This window comes from Elgaria multicarinata, chromosome 2 (assembly GCF_023053635.1).
Source record: "Elgaria multicarinata webbii isolate HBS135686 ecotype San Diego chromosome 2, rElgMul1.1.pri, whole genome shotgun sequence".
Lineage (NCBI taxonomy): Eukaryota > Metazoa > Chordata > Lepidosauria > Squamata > Anguidae > Elgaria > Elgaria multicarinata.
The window spans coordinates 32,064,672-32,079,717 of record NC_086172.1 but is presented as its reverse complement, the minus strand read 5'-3'; the positions used below and the strand labels follow the sequence as shown (position 1 = coordinate 32,079,717).

The window sequence follows — 15,046 nt, the reverse complement described above, 5'->3', positions numbered from 1 at the left end:
ACAGATGCAGAAAGCATTAAGAACCCCCCTCCCACACCTGCCAATTCTTCCCACTTCAAATTAACCTCCTCCAACGTTTGGCTTCTAAGGAAAACAGAGGGCTCATCTACACCAAGCAGGATATTCCACTATGAAAGCAGTATGAAAGTGGTATATAAAAGGCAGGAGCCACACTACTGCTTTATAGTGGCATTGAAGGTCACTGCAGGATCTACACTACTGCTTTATAGTGGTACTGAAGCGCACTGACAAGTGTTGGGGCCCAGGACACATCTACACCAAGCAGGATATAACACTATGAAAGCGGTATATGGTATTTGTCAATGGGCTCCAACTGTTGTCAGCGCACTTCAATACCACTATAAAGCAGTAGTGTGGCTCCTGCAGTGACCTCCCACCCTGGGGAGAAAAGGAGAGTTCTATTTTCCTGCTGCTTAGAGGAATGTGAGTGAGAACTGCAGAAGGGAGAGACAAGCACTAGGTTCTGAATTTTTCTCCAAAGGGATGGAAGTCTGCTCTATGTAGTGCAGCCTTTCCCAATCTGACAGCCTTCAGATTTGTTGGGACTACAACTCCCATAATTCCAAGCCAGATGTGCAGTCCAACATAGTTGGAGGGCACTAGGTTGAGGAAGAATGGCGTTTTACCTTCTGGACTCAACTGCATGTGACCTTCATACTCAAACCCAAGACAGAACCAAAACAAACCTCTCAAATCACAATTTCTGACAAGAGCTACAAGTATTTCATTAGAATTGCTATGCATCTGAACTCCTCACCTCTGACGTGCAAGGTTTTTTTTTTGAAATCATATTCATCTTGTGCATCCTCCAGATTTTTGATGATTTGCTCCATTTCCTGGGGGCGGGGGGGAAATTAGACATTCAAGTTTGTTTACTGGGTAATGGTATATATTACTACAGGTTCAGAAAGATGGTATTCATGTATTCGTTGCATTTCAGTGTCAGCGCAGCCATCCTCTAAGAAGCTCACATGGCACACACTGGTCTTCCTCCTGCTGCAATTTATCCTTACAACTACCCTAAGAGGCAAGTCAGGCTGAAAGATAGTGGCTGGTTCGAAGTCACCAAACAAATTTTCTGGCTAGGTGGAGATTTGAACCTAGGTCTCTTCACTCTTAACCCAAGGGTGGGCAATATGCAGCCCCAGACGTTATGGGATTGCAACTACTTCAGTGACAATTTGTGGTGGCATTTGTTCCCACAAGGTGGTAAGTCCCCAAGGGAAATAAGCAGTAGGAGACGTGAAAAAACATACCGTGCAATTTTGACAGTAGCACTGATGAAGCACAGTGTGTGTGTGGCTCATCAATGGCCGACTCCTGTCTAGGGATGTAGCGAGCATCTCACTGGGTCCAGGAGTCCAATGGACTCTCCCGCACCTGGTCGCCCAGCCTCCGTTGCATTCATACCTGTAATGTTGCATAAATGGGCCCTTTACGGCTGCCATTTGTGCAACGTTACTTTTATGGAAATCCCCAAGCCACCATTTCTGCGCAAAATGGCAGCTCACTACAGGGATGGGAGGCTGCTAGACCTGCTTGGGGAGGGGGTCTGGGAGGAGGCGTGCAACAGCAGAGATTCGGCAAGTGCCCGCAGGGACCAGACGGAGGTGAGTTCATCCATTCCTACTCTTGTCCCAATGTGGCCCCACGAAAAGGGATGTCTTCAGCTCTTACATATCTCAGCACATTTCCCAAGACATTTTCCCAAAACACTGTGAAGGACTTTTTATCCACGACAAAACAACAAGCTATTTTTTATTTATTTTTATTTATTACATTTTTATACCGCCCAATAGCCGAAGCTCTCTGGACGGTTCACAAACGTTTTACTCACCATGACGTTGTCCTTCACACTTTTGACTTTGTCATCCAGCTCCTTCACCCTACACAGCATGGCGGTATTTTGCACGCTCCCCATTTGCATCTGGAATTTGAAAGGAGAAAAAACAACACAAAACAATGATGCAGGTCAAGGTACTGCATTCCTGATAAGGAAAAAAAACCCGCTGAAGCTGAGACTGCTTGCATGAACATTTCCGGCTTCCTTTCAGCTTGCCCCTCTGCTCACATCAGGGGAAAAGAGTAACCCAAGACTGTACATATTTATTTACTTATTACATTTATATACCGCCCCAAACCAAAGCTCTCTGGGCGGTTTACAAAAGTTAAAAACAGTGAACATTAATAACAAATATACAAAATTTAAAACCATCAAAAGCATAAAAACAACAATATCCTTTTAAAACAACTATTTTGGCGTCAGTTAGAAACAAGCTCAGTACATGTTGTTAACTGCCTGGGAGAAAAATCTTGACCTGGCGCTGAAAAGATGACAATGTTGGCGCCAGGCGAGCCTCATCGGGGAGATCATTCCACAGTCAGGGGGCCACCACTGAAAAGGCCCTCTCCCTTGTTGCCATCCTCTGAGCTTCCCTTGGAGTAGGCACTCGGAGGAGGACCTTAGATGTTGCACGTAGTGTATGGGTAAATTCATGTTGGGAGAGGCGTTCCGTCAGGTATTGTGGTCCCAAGCCGTGTAAGGCTTTATAGATTAAAACCAGCACCTTGAATTGGCTCGGAAATGTATAGGCAGCCAATGCAAGTGGGCCAGAATCACTCTTATATGTTCAAACCTTCTGGTTCTGGTTAGGTTTGAAGCAGCGGCCCATAAACAGTGCCATGTGAAAGCAGCTGCAGAACTTCATGGGAAATTGCTCGACCACGCAACACCCAGTCCAGAGACAAAAGGAGAGGGAAGAAAAATTACCTGATCTGCTTTCTGGGCGACTTCAAGGATTTTTCTTTCCTCATGCAGACACTTGGAGATCATCATGGCCATATACATGGGGTCTTCCTCAAAAGTTGTCTGATTGCAACATAAAAGAACAGAACGGTATAGTCTACGAGAGGTGTGGGCAGATGTCAAGCTTCTGGGATCTACTTTGGGGTTTTTACTAGAACCTTGAGGTGCACCAAACACAGTAAAGTGCAAAATAGTGGCTCAAGGCAGCCATACATTGAGTAGAATTAAGGAACAAGGTGCCTCTGAGCATGTGGCGCACTCCTAGAATTTGTGTTCATTATTGGAACTGAGCCTGCAGTCCTTTCGTACACAAACCCATTCCTGACTCTCTCCATCTCCACTCAGTTTTCTTCATTTCAGCAGTCTAAATTAGAGGGAGGAGGCAAAAGTCTTTTTGCTCCAGTTGTTACCCAACTGGGATATAGAAACCACTGCAAAGTACCCAGAGATCTACCAGTATATTCCGATATATCTACTAATAGATGATGTCAGTGGTATTACAGGTCTACCGCTAGACTTTCCAATCCCTGGGCTAGCAGATTCTCAAGCACCAAACCTTTCAGCAACGTCATAGAGCTGCGGTGGGCAACTGGTGGCCCTCCAGCTGTTTTGCCTAACTCCCATAATCCACCACCACTGGATGTGCTGGCTAGGGCTGGTGGGAGTTGTGGTTCTCCAGCTGTTTTGCCTACATGTTGCCTACACCAGTCATAGAGGATTTTAAAAAAGCAGAAAGATGCTCAGTACTCAAGTCTTATGCCTTAGAACAGGGGTGGGCAGAAAGTAGATTTCCTAATGTTTTGGACTTCAACTCCCAACATTCCAGACCACTGGCAGGGGGTTCTAGGAGTTGAAAGACAAAACAACTGGAGATCTAACTTCTGCCCACTCCTGCCTTAGAGCAATGGGACTTAAAAGAAGCAGAGAGATAGAGCTTGTTTGCACAGCTACCTGGGCACACATAGCCCAGGGAAAAGCCTGTGTATGTGTGTGCATGCATGCTAATATCAGTTTTTTAGGAATATAAATTTTGATTATTTTAAATCACATCCAACTTACAAACACACAGTACAAAAGAGAAACAAAAAAGAGAGAGAAACATACGAAGAAATAAAAAACACAAAACACATAAAAAACATACAAAGTTAAGATAGACTTCCGATTTTCTCCACAGCAAAAATATGTAACCATATCTTCTCATGCTCTATAATTATAAAAAACAAATTTCTCCTCTTTCTTTTATCTTTTGACTGAATGGAAACCTCTTTTAGATTTTTTGCAGGGACTAGAAAAAAATGACTTGCTCATCTGTGGATTCAACGATTAAGAAGAAAATTTTAAGCTAATATCACTTTTTGAGTTTCTGCAGCCAGATCACAAGCATCCAACATCCTACAGAAGGCCAGTTTGTTGCAGGCTGAGAGCCAATATGCATAAGGTTTCCTCGCCATTTTCCCCACAGCATATCGGCTGGTATCCAAAACCACATGACTAGTCCTCACAGGAAGAGACTGTGGGCCAATAAGGATTAAGCATCAAGAAGAAATCTGCCATCAATGATCTGAAAACAGGGAACCCCTTACAGGACCATGAAACACACACAGATATCCACCCTGGAGCGACTGTTAACATTCATTCTGCATCCAGGGGTGAAGGGGGAATACATCCAACCAAAATGGAAATACAAAGAAGCACTGACTAAGGTAAGATTTTATTACGTGTGAAATTTTCAATTATGCGTAGCAAGGAATTGAAAAGGGAAGCCCTGAACAAGAGGGCAAATTTATTTAACATCAAGACATGTTTCCAAAACCAGTTTTTAGAACTTTTATTAAGATCAATTAAAAAAAAGCTCTCATTCACCAACATATACCTGTAAGTTACGTTTACTTTTCCTGATATTGTGCTGCAGTAAGAAGTTGTTCTCCTGTGTAAAGCGGCTGTATTGGTCATCCAGCTGTGACAGAAGGTTCTGGTACAGCAAGGTCGCCAGGGAAACGTCACTGGCAGCGTGATCCCTAGGATATAATAAAGCATTTGAAGATCCCTTTCTCCTCCATTTTCACTTCCACTGTGTCTCAGCCATTTTCTCTTTTACTAACCTTCTTGCAATGCTCTGAGCGTTTTCTTCCACCCTTTAGAAAATGGGCCTTTCCAGACGACACACTAACCCACCACAGATCGCTCAAAAACACGATCCATGGTGGGTTACCGTGTCATGTGCTTTTCTCCACGATGGGCGATCTAACCATGCTCACTACCCACCTGTTGGAACAGGGTTAGCGGGCATCAACAGTGGCTTCTATGTCGTCTGACAGGAACTCTGTGTGGTTTTGCCATCGTTCCAGCGAAAAAATAAAAAATGGTGGTGACCATAGAGTCTGTGGGCAAGAGCAACACCACTTCCAGTGATGCTCTTCCTAGTACAGACTTCTTCTAAGGTTGCACAGCCCACTGGATGGTGGAGGCAGCTGCCGTGACCCAATTCACACTGTGGCATCCTCTGGGATGCATGGGCACAGTGGCGGGAGATTGCGAAGTTATCCATGGAGCACAGAGGGGTAAGTCAACCATGGTGCTCCACGGGGTAGTGGTTGTGTGATGGGCGTGGGCTTCATGGTTTTCCTTCCCTGCCTCACTCTGTAGATAATTTACCCTTCTTCCCCCTGTTATCACGTGAACGGGGCCAATGTCTGCTTAGGATGGCAGCCACAATCCCAGTACCCCCTCAAGACGCAGTATATCTAGCAGAGGGAGGTCACAGTTTATAGGTACAGGTTACACAGGCTGCCTCACCAGCACTATCTGCTCAATTGGCTGGTGGCAACGTAGCAACACCAGGAATTATATTGCTGTGCAAGTGGAACTGCACTTACTTGATGATGTACAGCCCGACAAAATGAAGCTGTTCAAACAACACTCTACTCCACACTCAGCAGCTGAATGTGGGTTGTTATTTTCTTAAACAAGCCACCTTGAGAACCCATGGTTTGTTGCTGGGTTGTTCAGGGTGGTTAACAAGCCACCCTGCAGACATTCAGATGTATGCTTTTAGGATGTTTTAACAATATATGTTGTTGTTGTTTATTCGTTCAGTCGTTTCCGACTCTTCGTGACTTCATGGACCAGCCCACGCCAGAGCTTTCTGTCGGCTGTCGCCACCCCCAGCTTCCCCAAGGTCAAGTCTGTCACCTCCAGAATATCATCCATCCATCTTGCCCTTGGTCGGCCCCTCTTCCTTTTGCCTTCCACTTTCCCTAGCATCAGCCTCTTCTCCAGGGTATCCTGTCTTCTCATTATGTGGCCAAAGTACTTCAGTTTTGCCTTTAATACCATTCCCTCAAGTGAGCAGTCTGGCTTTATTTCCTGGAGTATGGACTGGTTTGATCTTCTTGCAGTCCACGGCACTCTCAGAATTTTCCTCCAACACCACAGTTCAAAAGCATCAATATATACTATGTTTTTAATCAGTATTTTATGTATTTTATACTTACTCTTGTTCCCTGCCTTGATCCAAACGGAGAGGCGGGTAAGAAATAAATTTATGATGATGAGACACTAACCCATGTCTGAACAATCCCAATGACACAAAGAATGTTGCTTTCAATTTCCTTACATCTCAGTATTTTGGCTGACTTGCGTTGCCAATCTAGACCTTACACAGCAACGTGAAATAAATGGGACTTCTTGCCCAAGCAAGCACAATCAGCAACATTCTACGCTTTTTAAAGCCCCACAAGCTTATCCCCTTACACAAGATAGCCTCTCACCAGTCTTGGCTTTCCAGCCACTGTGCCAGATACTGTCTGATCTCCATAGGAAAGCTGTCATCATAGAGCTGGTGCACTTGTTCCAGGTATCTGGACTCCAGCTGCTGTAGTCTATACCACTGACTCATCCTGTGCAATCAAAATGCGTAAGGTTATAGTAAGAACACACACCTTGTACTATCTGCCATGCACACAACAAAGTTTTTGGCCTGGTTCAAGAGTCACGTTCATTAGGAGCACCTCACTTCCCCCCCCTTTGCTATATTCTCCTTCCCACCTCCAAATTTTCCCTCCCTTTGGTTAATGATAACTATGGTTTACTATTGAGGTTTAAACAGCTCAACACTAGTGTGGGACGGAACATTTTCCAAAATGGAAAATTTAACCGAGCTTTATTTTTCTGTAGAATTTTTTTGTTTCATAAGTAGCAGTAGTAATAAAGCTTTATTGTTTCAACCAATGGTTACAACAAGCATAATAAAAACAATGCTAAAACAATTCATACCTGCAAGGTCAGAAATTTTGCTCTGTACATTTGGGCTGTAAGAGCAAAGTTGGCCAGTGCCAATATGACAGTCTTGTTATTGCATGTAAACAAAAAGTATATTCTTTCTGAATCGGACCAGCTGAACTTATTCTCAAAAAAACAGTCTAAATATTTAGAACGAATCATAGGCCAGTAGAACAAATAATGAGGCAGATCCTCCACTTTGCCACTAAGGAATTTTATTAAAACGCCCTTCTAGCACTGCTGTTTTCATTTGTTGCATCTTTAATCGTGCAAGGGCTGATCTAAGACGAGGGTTAGAAATTAGAGTCAGGTAGCATTCACATTCAAATTTAAGCGTTGTCTCTGCAAACCAAGGTACTATCTTATTACTTGAGACTGCACAGAGATCCATTTGAATAGAAACACTTCAGACCCTCTCCTTAAAGACCACTTTGCTGTGAGCTAAATTCAAAGTAGTAAAGTATTAAAAAGAAAAACCATAAGAATGAATTTCATAAGTTTGTCAGCAATAATGCATGTTAATTGCAAATACAATGTTAGAGAAGCTTGGCAGTTTCAATGTTGTAGCTGATGTTTTTCAGGTGATTAGCAAGAATGTGAGAGGATACATATATGTCATTGTTTGGATGGTTATAGTAAAGATACATGTTTTTCATAGGCGTGCGCAGCACATTTCATTAGGGGGTTCAGCCAGGGATTTTTTTTTTAAGGTAAACATTGATTAAATATACAGTAATAAAGGACTTTTTTTCATTCATCAAACAAACAAAATAAACGAAAACTGAAGTAAACTGTATTTTTTTTAATTAACAAGTAATCTGTACTTTAAAAATACACATTTTAAAATGGAGACTCTGAATACTATTTTTTTACTGTAGTGATAACCATGCATATATAAAGATACAGTCAATTTTCACCATCTTTAAATTTAATCAGATAATGACCTAATCCAAACTTACTAAAACAGATTCACATTTAAAACAGTTTCTATCACATTAACAACAATGAGTGTCATCTTAAGTTCCAGCATCATACAGAGAATACACCATACATCAAATGCCCTAATAATGATTTTAAAAGATTGCCCTGTGTGCTGCTGAGCAAAGAATTTGGAATGAGGTCCAGGAGAGAGACTTCTGGGGTGAATATAGTGAGGACGAGGGGTGGCTGCGAGCCTAGCGTAAGAGAGGGCTGGCTGGCAAGTTTTGGAAAACTTGGGGGAGTGTAGGAGATCTGGAACTAGGGGCATCTCTGGAAGGCCGCGAAGGGGCTATTGGCAGAAGACAGGAGATGAAGGAGAAAAGAGAGGATGGGAAACCGTCACAAGGGCACATCCGTCTTCTTTACTGATCAATTGTAAGCCGCTCCGGGAGACTTTTAGGATGAGGTGCGAGATAAAAATACTCTAAATAAAAATACTCTGAATAAAATAAGGGCAGAAGAAGAGGATTGGCGTAGGCGGAGCCCTGGGGAAAGAAGAGAGAGAAATGCCCCTATGTGTGGGGTAGAAGAGGGAGAAAGGGTGCAGACAGGAGAGGTATGAGTGTCCCGGAGCGGAAAGGAAACAGAGGTAATGTTTAGCCTTGAGGAAAAGCCTGAGGGGAGACATGATAACACTCCTTAAATACTTGAAAGATTGACACACACAGGAGGGCCAGGATCTCTTCTCGATCCTCCCAGAGTGCAGGACACGGAATAATGGGCTCAAGTTACAGGAAGTCAGATTCCAGCTGGACATCAGGAAAAACCTCCTGACTGTTAGAGCAGTATGACAGTAGAACCAGTTACCTAGGAAGGTTGTGGGCTCTCCCACACTAAAGGCCTTCAAGAGGCAGCTGGACAAGTATCTGTGGGGGATGCTTTAGGGTGAATTCCTGCATTGAGCAGGGGGTTCGACTCGATGGCCTTGTAGGCCCCTTCCAACTCTGCCATTCTATGATTCTATGATATATTGTTACCATCCTTGGGCTCAATTCTCTGCCTGTTCAGACAGAAAAAAAGTCCTACAACTTCCAGAACGTCCAAGCCATCTATGCTGGCTGGGACATGCTGGGAGCTGTAGGACTTTTTCTGTCTATAGGACTGCACCCTAACTCAACCTAACTTTGCAAAAGCACAAGCTCCTGGACCTAGTTCTAACCTTAACCCTGAAAAGAGCCCTGTGCAACTCCATGCATGTCTACTCAGAAGTAAACATGCTGGCTGGGACATGCTGGGAGCTGTAGGCCTTTTTCTGTCTATAGGATTGCACCCTAACTCAAGCTGACTTCTCTTGGACCTAGTTCTAACCTTAACCCTAAAAAGAGCCCTGTGCAACCCCATGTATGTCTACTTAGAAGTAAACATGCTGGCTAGGACATGCTGGGAGCTGTAGGACTTTTTCTGTCTCCAAATCATCCCAAGTCACAGAAAACTACAGCCACCCCCACTACAAACATACATTCATTCAGTCAAACAACCAGGCATCCCATTCAGACATCAATACACTCACACTGTCAGCACACACATACACACACTCAGCATCACACACTCCAAAAACACACATACATGCACATGTGCATTCACTCCAAGACCCCATGCACCCCCATGTTCTCGCTCACGCACAAACCTCAGTCTTGCCTCCTCCTCTATCTTCTCCTCCTCCTGCTTGCTTCTTCTTGCTGCTTCTTGTGCTTCTTCTTGCTGCTGCTTCTGCTTCTTCTGAGCTGGGGGGTGGGGTGCTGGAGGCTGCGTTGTTGCACGCAGCCCCCAACCCCTCACCTTGCTCTCAAGGGCCTAAATTTCTCCCGTGAGTGGCGGCGGCCATCTTGAATCTCGCCCGAACTCAAGTGAGATTTCGGCTGTTGGCTGGGTCTCACAGAGTTCCCAGCCAGCTGCCGAGATCTCGCGTGAGTTCGGGCGAGATTCAAGATGGCCACCACCACTTGCCGGGGAAATTTAGGCCCGGTAAGTTGGAGTTGTGGTTGCTGCGTTCCCAGTAACCACAACCCCGGTATTTTGGCAGGGACGGGGCAAACATGGCGGCAGCATATTAGGGGGTTCAGCTGAACCTGCTGAACCCCCTGTCTGCACGCCAATGATGTTTTTGTGTTGCTGTAGGGTTGCGAGCCAGTTTGGGCACCTTGTGCAGAAAAGCGACATACAAATTCAAAGTGATGATGATTGAAATACAGGTATATCTCAATGTGAAGCAGAACTAGTAGGTTGTGATGGTGAAACAGAAGATGCCCCAACAACCTGGTTGTCAGCATATCATGCACAGTTCTTGGGCTTGCTAAAATTTTAGTCAGCATTTCTAAACATTCCAGAAAACCCACAGCACTGGTTACTATCACTCCTCGCCATGTTCAGGAATAATGCTAAACCAAGAATAAGCCTGAAGCTTAGTCACTTCCCCTTCCTCCCCTTTTGATGTGGCTGTGCGAAGGAAAACCGGGGCAATGTTAATTACTGTTTGTTGGAACAAGCCAAATCAAACCAGTTTATGAATGGCTTGTTTCAACTAGTCACAGTTAAGGGTTAGGGCAGCATGCTAACATGCCATTATTTAAAAACGGAAGCTTCTGATCTCCTCATGGCAATACTGGATGAGGAGAGCAACAGGTGGGAGAATACAAACCCAGGGCTCAAAAGGGCTTGCTCTTGTAATGCTAAACCATGGTTTAATAAAACATCCGAATGCAGCCAATCCTGATTTTGCCTTACATCTGGATGCAGCCAATCTCTGGTCTAAAAGCAAACACTGCAAGAAGTATGGATACACTGGCTCAGAGTTCAAGGTAAGCCACAATAAATCTATTAGTCTTCAAGGTGCCACAGACTCTTTGCCATTTTGGTTTTAAAAGATAGACATGTCTAAGCCTTTGTAAGTTAAGCCACTGATATCAATACGAAAGAAAGGGAGGGGGAACCTCATTTTGGCAACTGCTGAGCAAAACAGTTGAAGCCTATAATGAATAAAGCCTATAAGTCAAACACCAGGTTAAAGATTTACTCGACTGGCTCATTATAAAGATTAATGGGGAAAGGACCTCACAGCCTTACAATGCTTTTCTCTCTCTCTCTCAAACCAGTCTCTTGAAATTTGCATTTTTTAAAATTGCCCCTTCAAAAAACAACAACAAGCAGGAACAAGGTTCAACTACCAGAGGGACTGAGAAATGGTCTCTGCTAAAGCCTTGTATTTAGCAACTCGCCTGATCACCAAAGGTTAAAAGGAATTTAAGAAGAGCCCTGCTGGATCAGACCGAGGGTCCATCTAGTCCAGCACTCTGTTCACACAGTGGACAATCAGCTGTCAGCCAGGGACCAACAAAGCAGCAGCAAATTCCATACGGGGAAGTGAGGGGACCGGCAGACAAAGGGATGGAGCAATTGCCCCTCCTCTTCTGGCTCCTTGGTAGAAAGCACTTCTTGTTTTTGTTAAAAGCAGCATTTACTGCTGCTTTTAAAGTAATACTCTTTAATGTGTTCTATTATTAACGTCTATAGTTGGTTGGATTCTTTTTGCTTCGATGGTATGTCGCCCTGAGAGCTTTGACTATAGGACGACTCATAAATTTAATAAATAAATAGCCTACAGGGAGTGACAGCCTGCTTCTAGGTCGCCGTCAAGAAGGAAGCGCCTCCAAAGAAAACATGTAAACACAGACTACTAGCATCTTCGCAGGCTAGCAAAAACCATTACTATTTGAGTTCTTATTTGCAAGGCTGCTCTGTCATAAAATGATGCATCTGTCAACTAACCAAGCCTAGCCATGCTTAAAAAAAAAGAAAGGGGGGGGGGAAGAATACGGAACAAGAATTTTATGCCAAAAAACCCACAGAATTTTTCAATCTATATAAACTACGCAAATTGATCATATTTACAATAGGGAGAAGGTGGAAGAACTGTAAGGAAGTATGGAAGATTGGGGTGATCTGGTAGTTATGATTTTTTTTTCATTTTATAAGTTCATTAACAATAGTAAATGAGTGTTGACGAATTTAACTACAGATCAAATTTATCCTATGAGTTAATCCTAAAAAAAATCCCCATCAAGATATGCCTGAACAAATTCAACAATGCTCTCACTCTTCATGCTTATGTTAATTTAGTAACGGGCAAGAAGAAGCACGACTCAACCCCCCAAGCTAGACAATTTTACATGCTACTGGTTTCAGCTGGCAAGAAATTAGGGGAACTTAATCATGCTTACCGTGGGCCAGGATCGTGCTCAGCACACGTTTTAATAGTCCTAGAGTAAACTATGAATTGGACAAATCCCAGCAATCCCCAAACAAATCTTTTTTTTAAAAAAATACTATTTTTATTGATTTTCAAGTAAGGACAAATACAATATACACACAGAGTAAAAGAAAACACTCAACAACAATATAAATGTTCCGACAGCACCACTATAAAAAAGCATGGGTGTTCATTCCTTCAATAAGCACTTGGTACAGAAAAAGATGCAGGTTAACCTAATGCCCTCCAGATGTGTTGGATACAACTCCCGGCATCCCCCAGCCAGCATGGGAGCTGTAGTCCAACACATCTGGAGGGCATCAGGTTGGAGAAGACTGCGCTTAAGTGTCTTAATAGTGACTTTCTCCTTTTGCCACGGGAGGCGCAGGGAGGTCTCATCTACCCGGTCAGTTCTACCCTCATTCATGGAACCTAAAAGCTTGCAAAACACCCAAACGGGATTAGTTCTCGCCTAAGTATAAATAGGACTACAGCCTTATTGACTTTATACTCCGTGGCCTCTCCATACAACGCACGTAAACACAGGAAGACTTATTCCGGCGTAACCATGATCCCTGCAGGGCGATCCGGTGCCAGACCCGACCATCAGTACCTAGCCAAAAAAAGAAACACCATCCCACACTCTTCCCTTTTTCCTACAGCCCTGTTCTTGCTGTACCCCGATTCGCGACGGAAGAGGAATTTACTACCGACTACAGCCCTCTTGCATAGTTAGCCATAAAAACGGGTGAGTTTTTAATTGTGCAAAGACGCAATCCTATGCGTGTTTAAACAGAAAAAGTCCTACAACTCCCAGCATACCCCAGCCAGCACAGCTAGCTGGAGCATGCTGGGAGTTGTAGGACTTTTCCCCCCTAACTACACATAGGATTTACACCTTAAAAGGCCCTTCTCATGTCACACAAATGGCGTATTGGAAACCCCCAGATCTTTGTGCAATTCGCTTCTTGGGCAAACGCCGTTGCCACTCCGCCTGCACCTACCCCCGTACACATTTACCTCGCGCTTCCTACCACGATCGCACCAGCCGGCTGAGACGTCTGGCTTTTTCTTCCCCGACTCTGTGAAACAGAAAGTACTTCTGACCGGGAAATAACAAGCCACGGCCGGCACGCTACCAATCAGCGGAAGGCTGCTTTCGGTCCACAGCCAATCAGAAGAAGAATGCGGCTGTTACCACGATCGCGCCCACCTCCCTCCTCTTGGTCCAAGTATGCCCAGCTCCTTTCCACAAAGCACAGAATGGGGATTTAGGAAAGTAGCCGTGTAATTGGGAGGCTGATCGGTTGTGGCTGCGGAAAATTAGGATCGGTTGTGGCTGCGGAAAATTAGGGAAAATAAGGAAGACAGGGCTCCTGTATCTTTAACAGTTGTATTGAAAAGGGAATTTCAGCAGGTGTCATTTGTATATATGGAAAACCTGGTGAAATTCCCTCTTCATCACAACAGTTAAAGCTGCAGGTGCCCTGCCCTCTTTTAAATCTGGTCACTCTAGTATAGCTCCTGCAGCTTTAACTGCTGTGATGAAGGGGGAATTTCATCAGGTGAAATACAAATGACATACATACAAATACATACAAATGACACCTGCTGAAATTCCCTTTTCAATGCAACTGTTAAAGATACAGGAGCCCTGTCCTCCTTTTCATATGGTCACCCTAGCAAAAATGGAAGCACATTCTGTCTCGTACAAGTCTTTAATTCTCAGATTAAGGGCATTTGGGGGAATCAATACTGTACCCTTTTATTAGCTGGGAGTAAGTCCCATTGAACACAACAGGGCTTCTATAGGATTGCACTGTCAACCCAGCCCTGGATTAACCTTTAAGCAATATAAGTAGGTGCTTAGGGCACCAAGGGAAGAGGGGGTCACCACCAAAATGGAAAAGTATGCTCTTGAGATCACATAATTTCAGATTATTATAATCTTTCGGAGGGTGATTAAAAATCATTTTCAATAATTTTTTGCATTTGCATTTTCCCCTTATAACAGTTTTTTTTTAAAAAAAATGCATAAAAGTAATGAAAATTTGTATGTTTTTTTCTGTTGCCCTAGTTATAGTTAAGTAATTAGCTTATATTGCTTGCTGCTATTTAGTGTTAAATAAATATAATAAAAAGTTTATATTTAATATAGTTGTGTGTTCTGGCATGGGGGATGGCCTTGAAGCAAACAGTTTTTAATGTCTTATTACACCTTCAGCACTTATTGTAGGGCCAAGGGGGGACTGTTATTGGGCTGTGCTTAGGGCATCAGCTGGCCTTAATCCGGCTGGTGTCAACCCCTATAACTCAGGCTTCCTCAACCTGGTTTGGACTTCAGCTCCCATCTGCCCCAGCCAGCATGGCCAATGGTCAGAAATGTGGGGGTTGTAGTCCAAAACATCGGAGGGCATCAAGCTGTGGAAAGCTGCCACAAATTATTCCTTTTGAGGGGAGTGCATGGTGAGGATTTCCTAATTTTTGTTAATGTTTGGCATATAGCAGTTGGAAACCCAATCTGAAATATCAATGACTTCAAATCTCAATGCTGCAGTCCTACGCCAGATTATTTATTTATTATTTAAATGTACAGCTCATCTTTCATTTTACAGTCTCAGGGCAAGGTGCATACATATCGATAAAGCAATATACTGTAAAACAAAATGACCACCAAAAGTTCAATTCACATCCACAACACCTATCCTTCA

The 15,046-nt window shown here is 43.7% G+C and overlaps 1 protein-coding gene across 2 annotated transcripts in view; it reads right to left on the bottom strand.

The window, feature by feature from the left end:
• Positions 1 to 15,046, bottom strand: part of STAT1 (signal transducer and activator of transcription 1) — a 365,052-nt gene that overhangs the window by 32,454 nt on the left and 317,552 nt on the right. Inside the window, exons 1-6 of one of the 2 annotated variants that reach the window (XM_063116244.1) lie at positions 13,356 to 13,436; positions 6,598 to 6,726; positions 4,701 to 4,845; positions 2,792 to 2,890; positions 1,859 to 1,948; positions 779 to 857 (exon numbers count right to left, since the gene is read on the bottom strand). In XM_063116244.1, coding sequence (XP_062972314.1) covers positions 779 to 857; positions 1,859 to 1,948; positions 2,792 to 2,890; positions 4,701 to 4,845; positions 6,598 to 6,725 — 541 coding nt within the window. In that variant the 5' untranslated portion in view covers position 6,726; positions 13,356 to 13,436. Of the gene's footprint in view, positions 1 to 778; positions 858 to 1,858; positions 1,949 to 2,791; positions 2,891 to 4,700; positions 4,846 to 6,597; positions 6,727 to 13,355; positions 13,437 to 15,046 lie in introns of those variants that run through there. The other variant, XM_063116245.1, reaches the window with a different exon arrangement.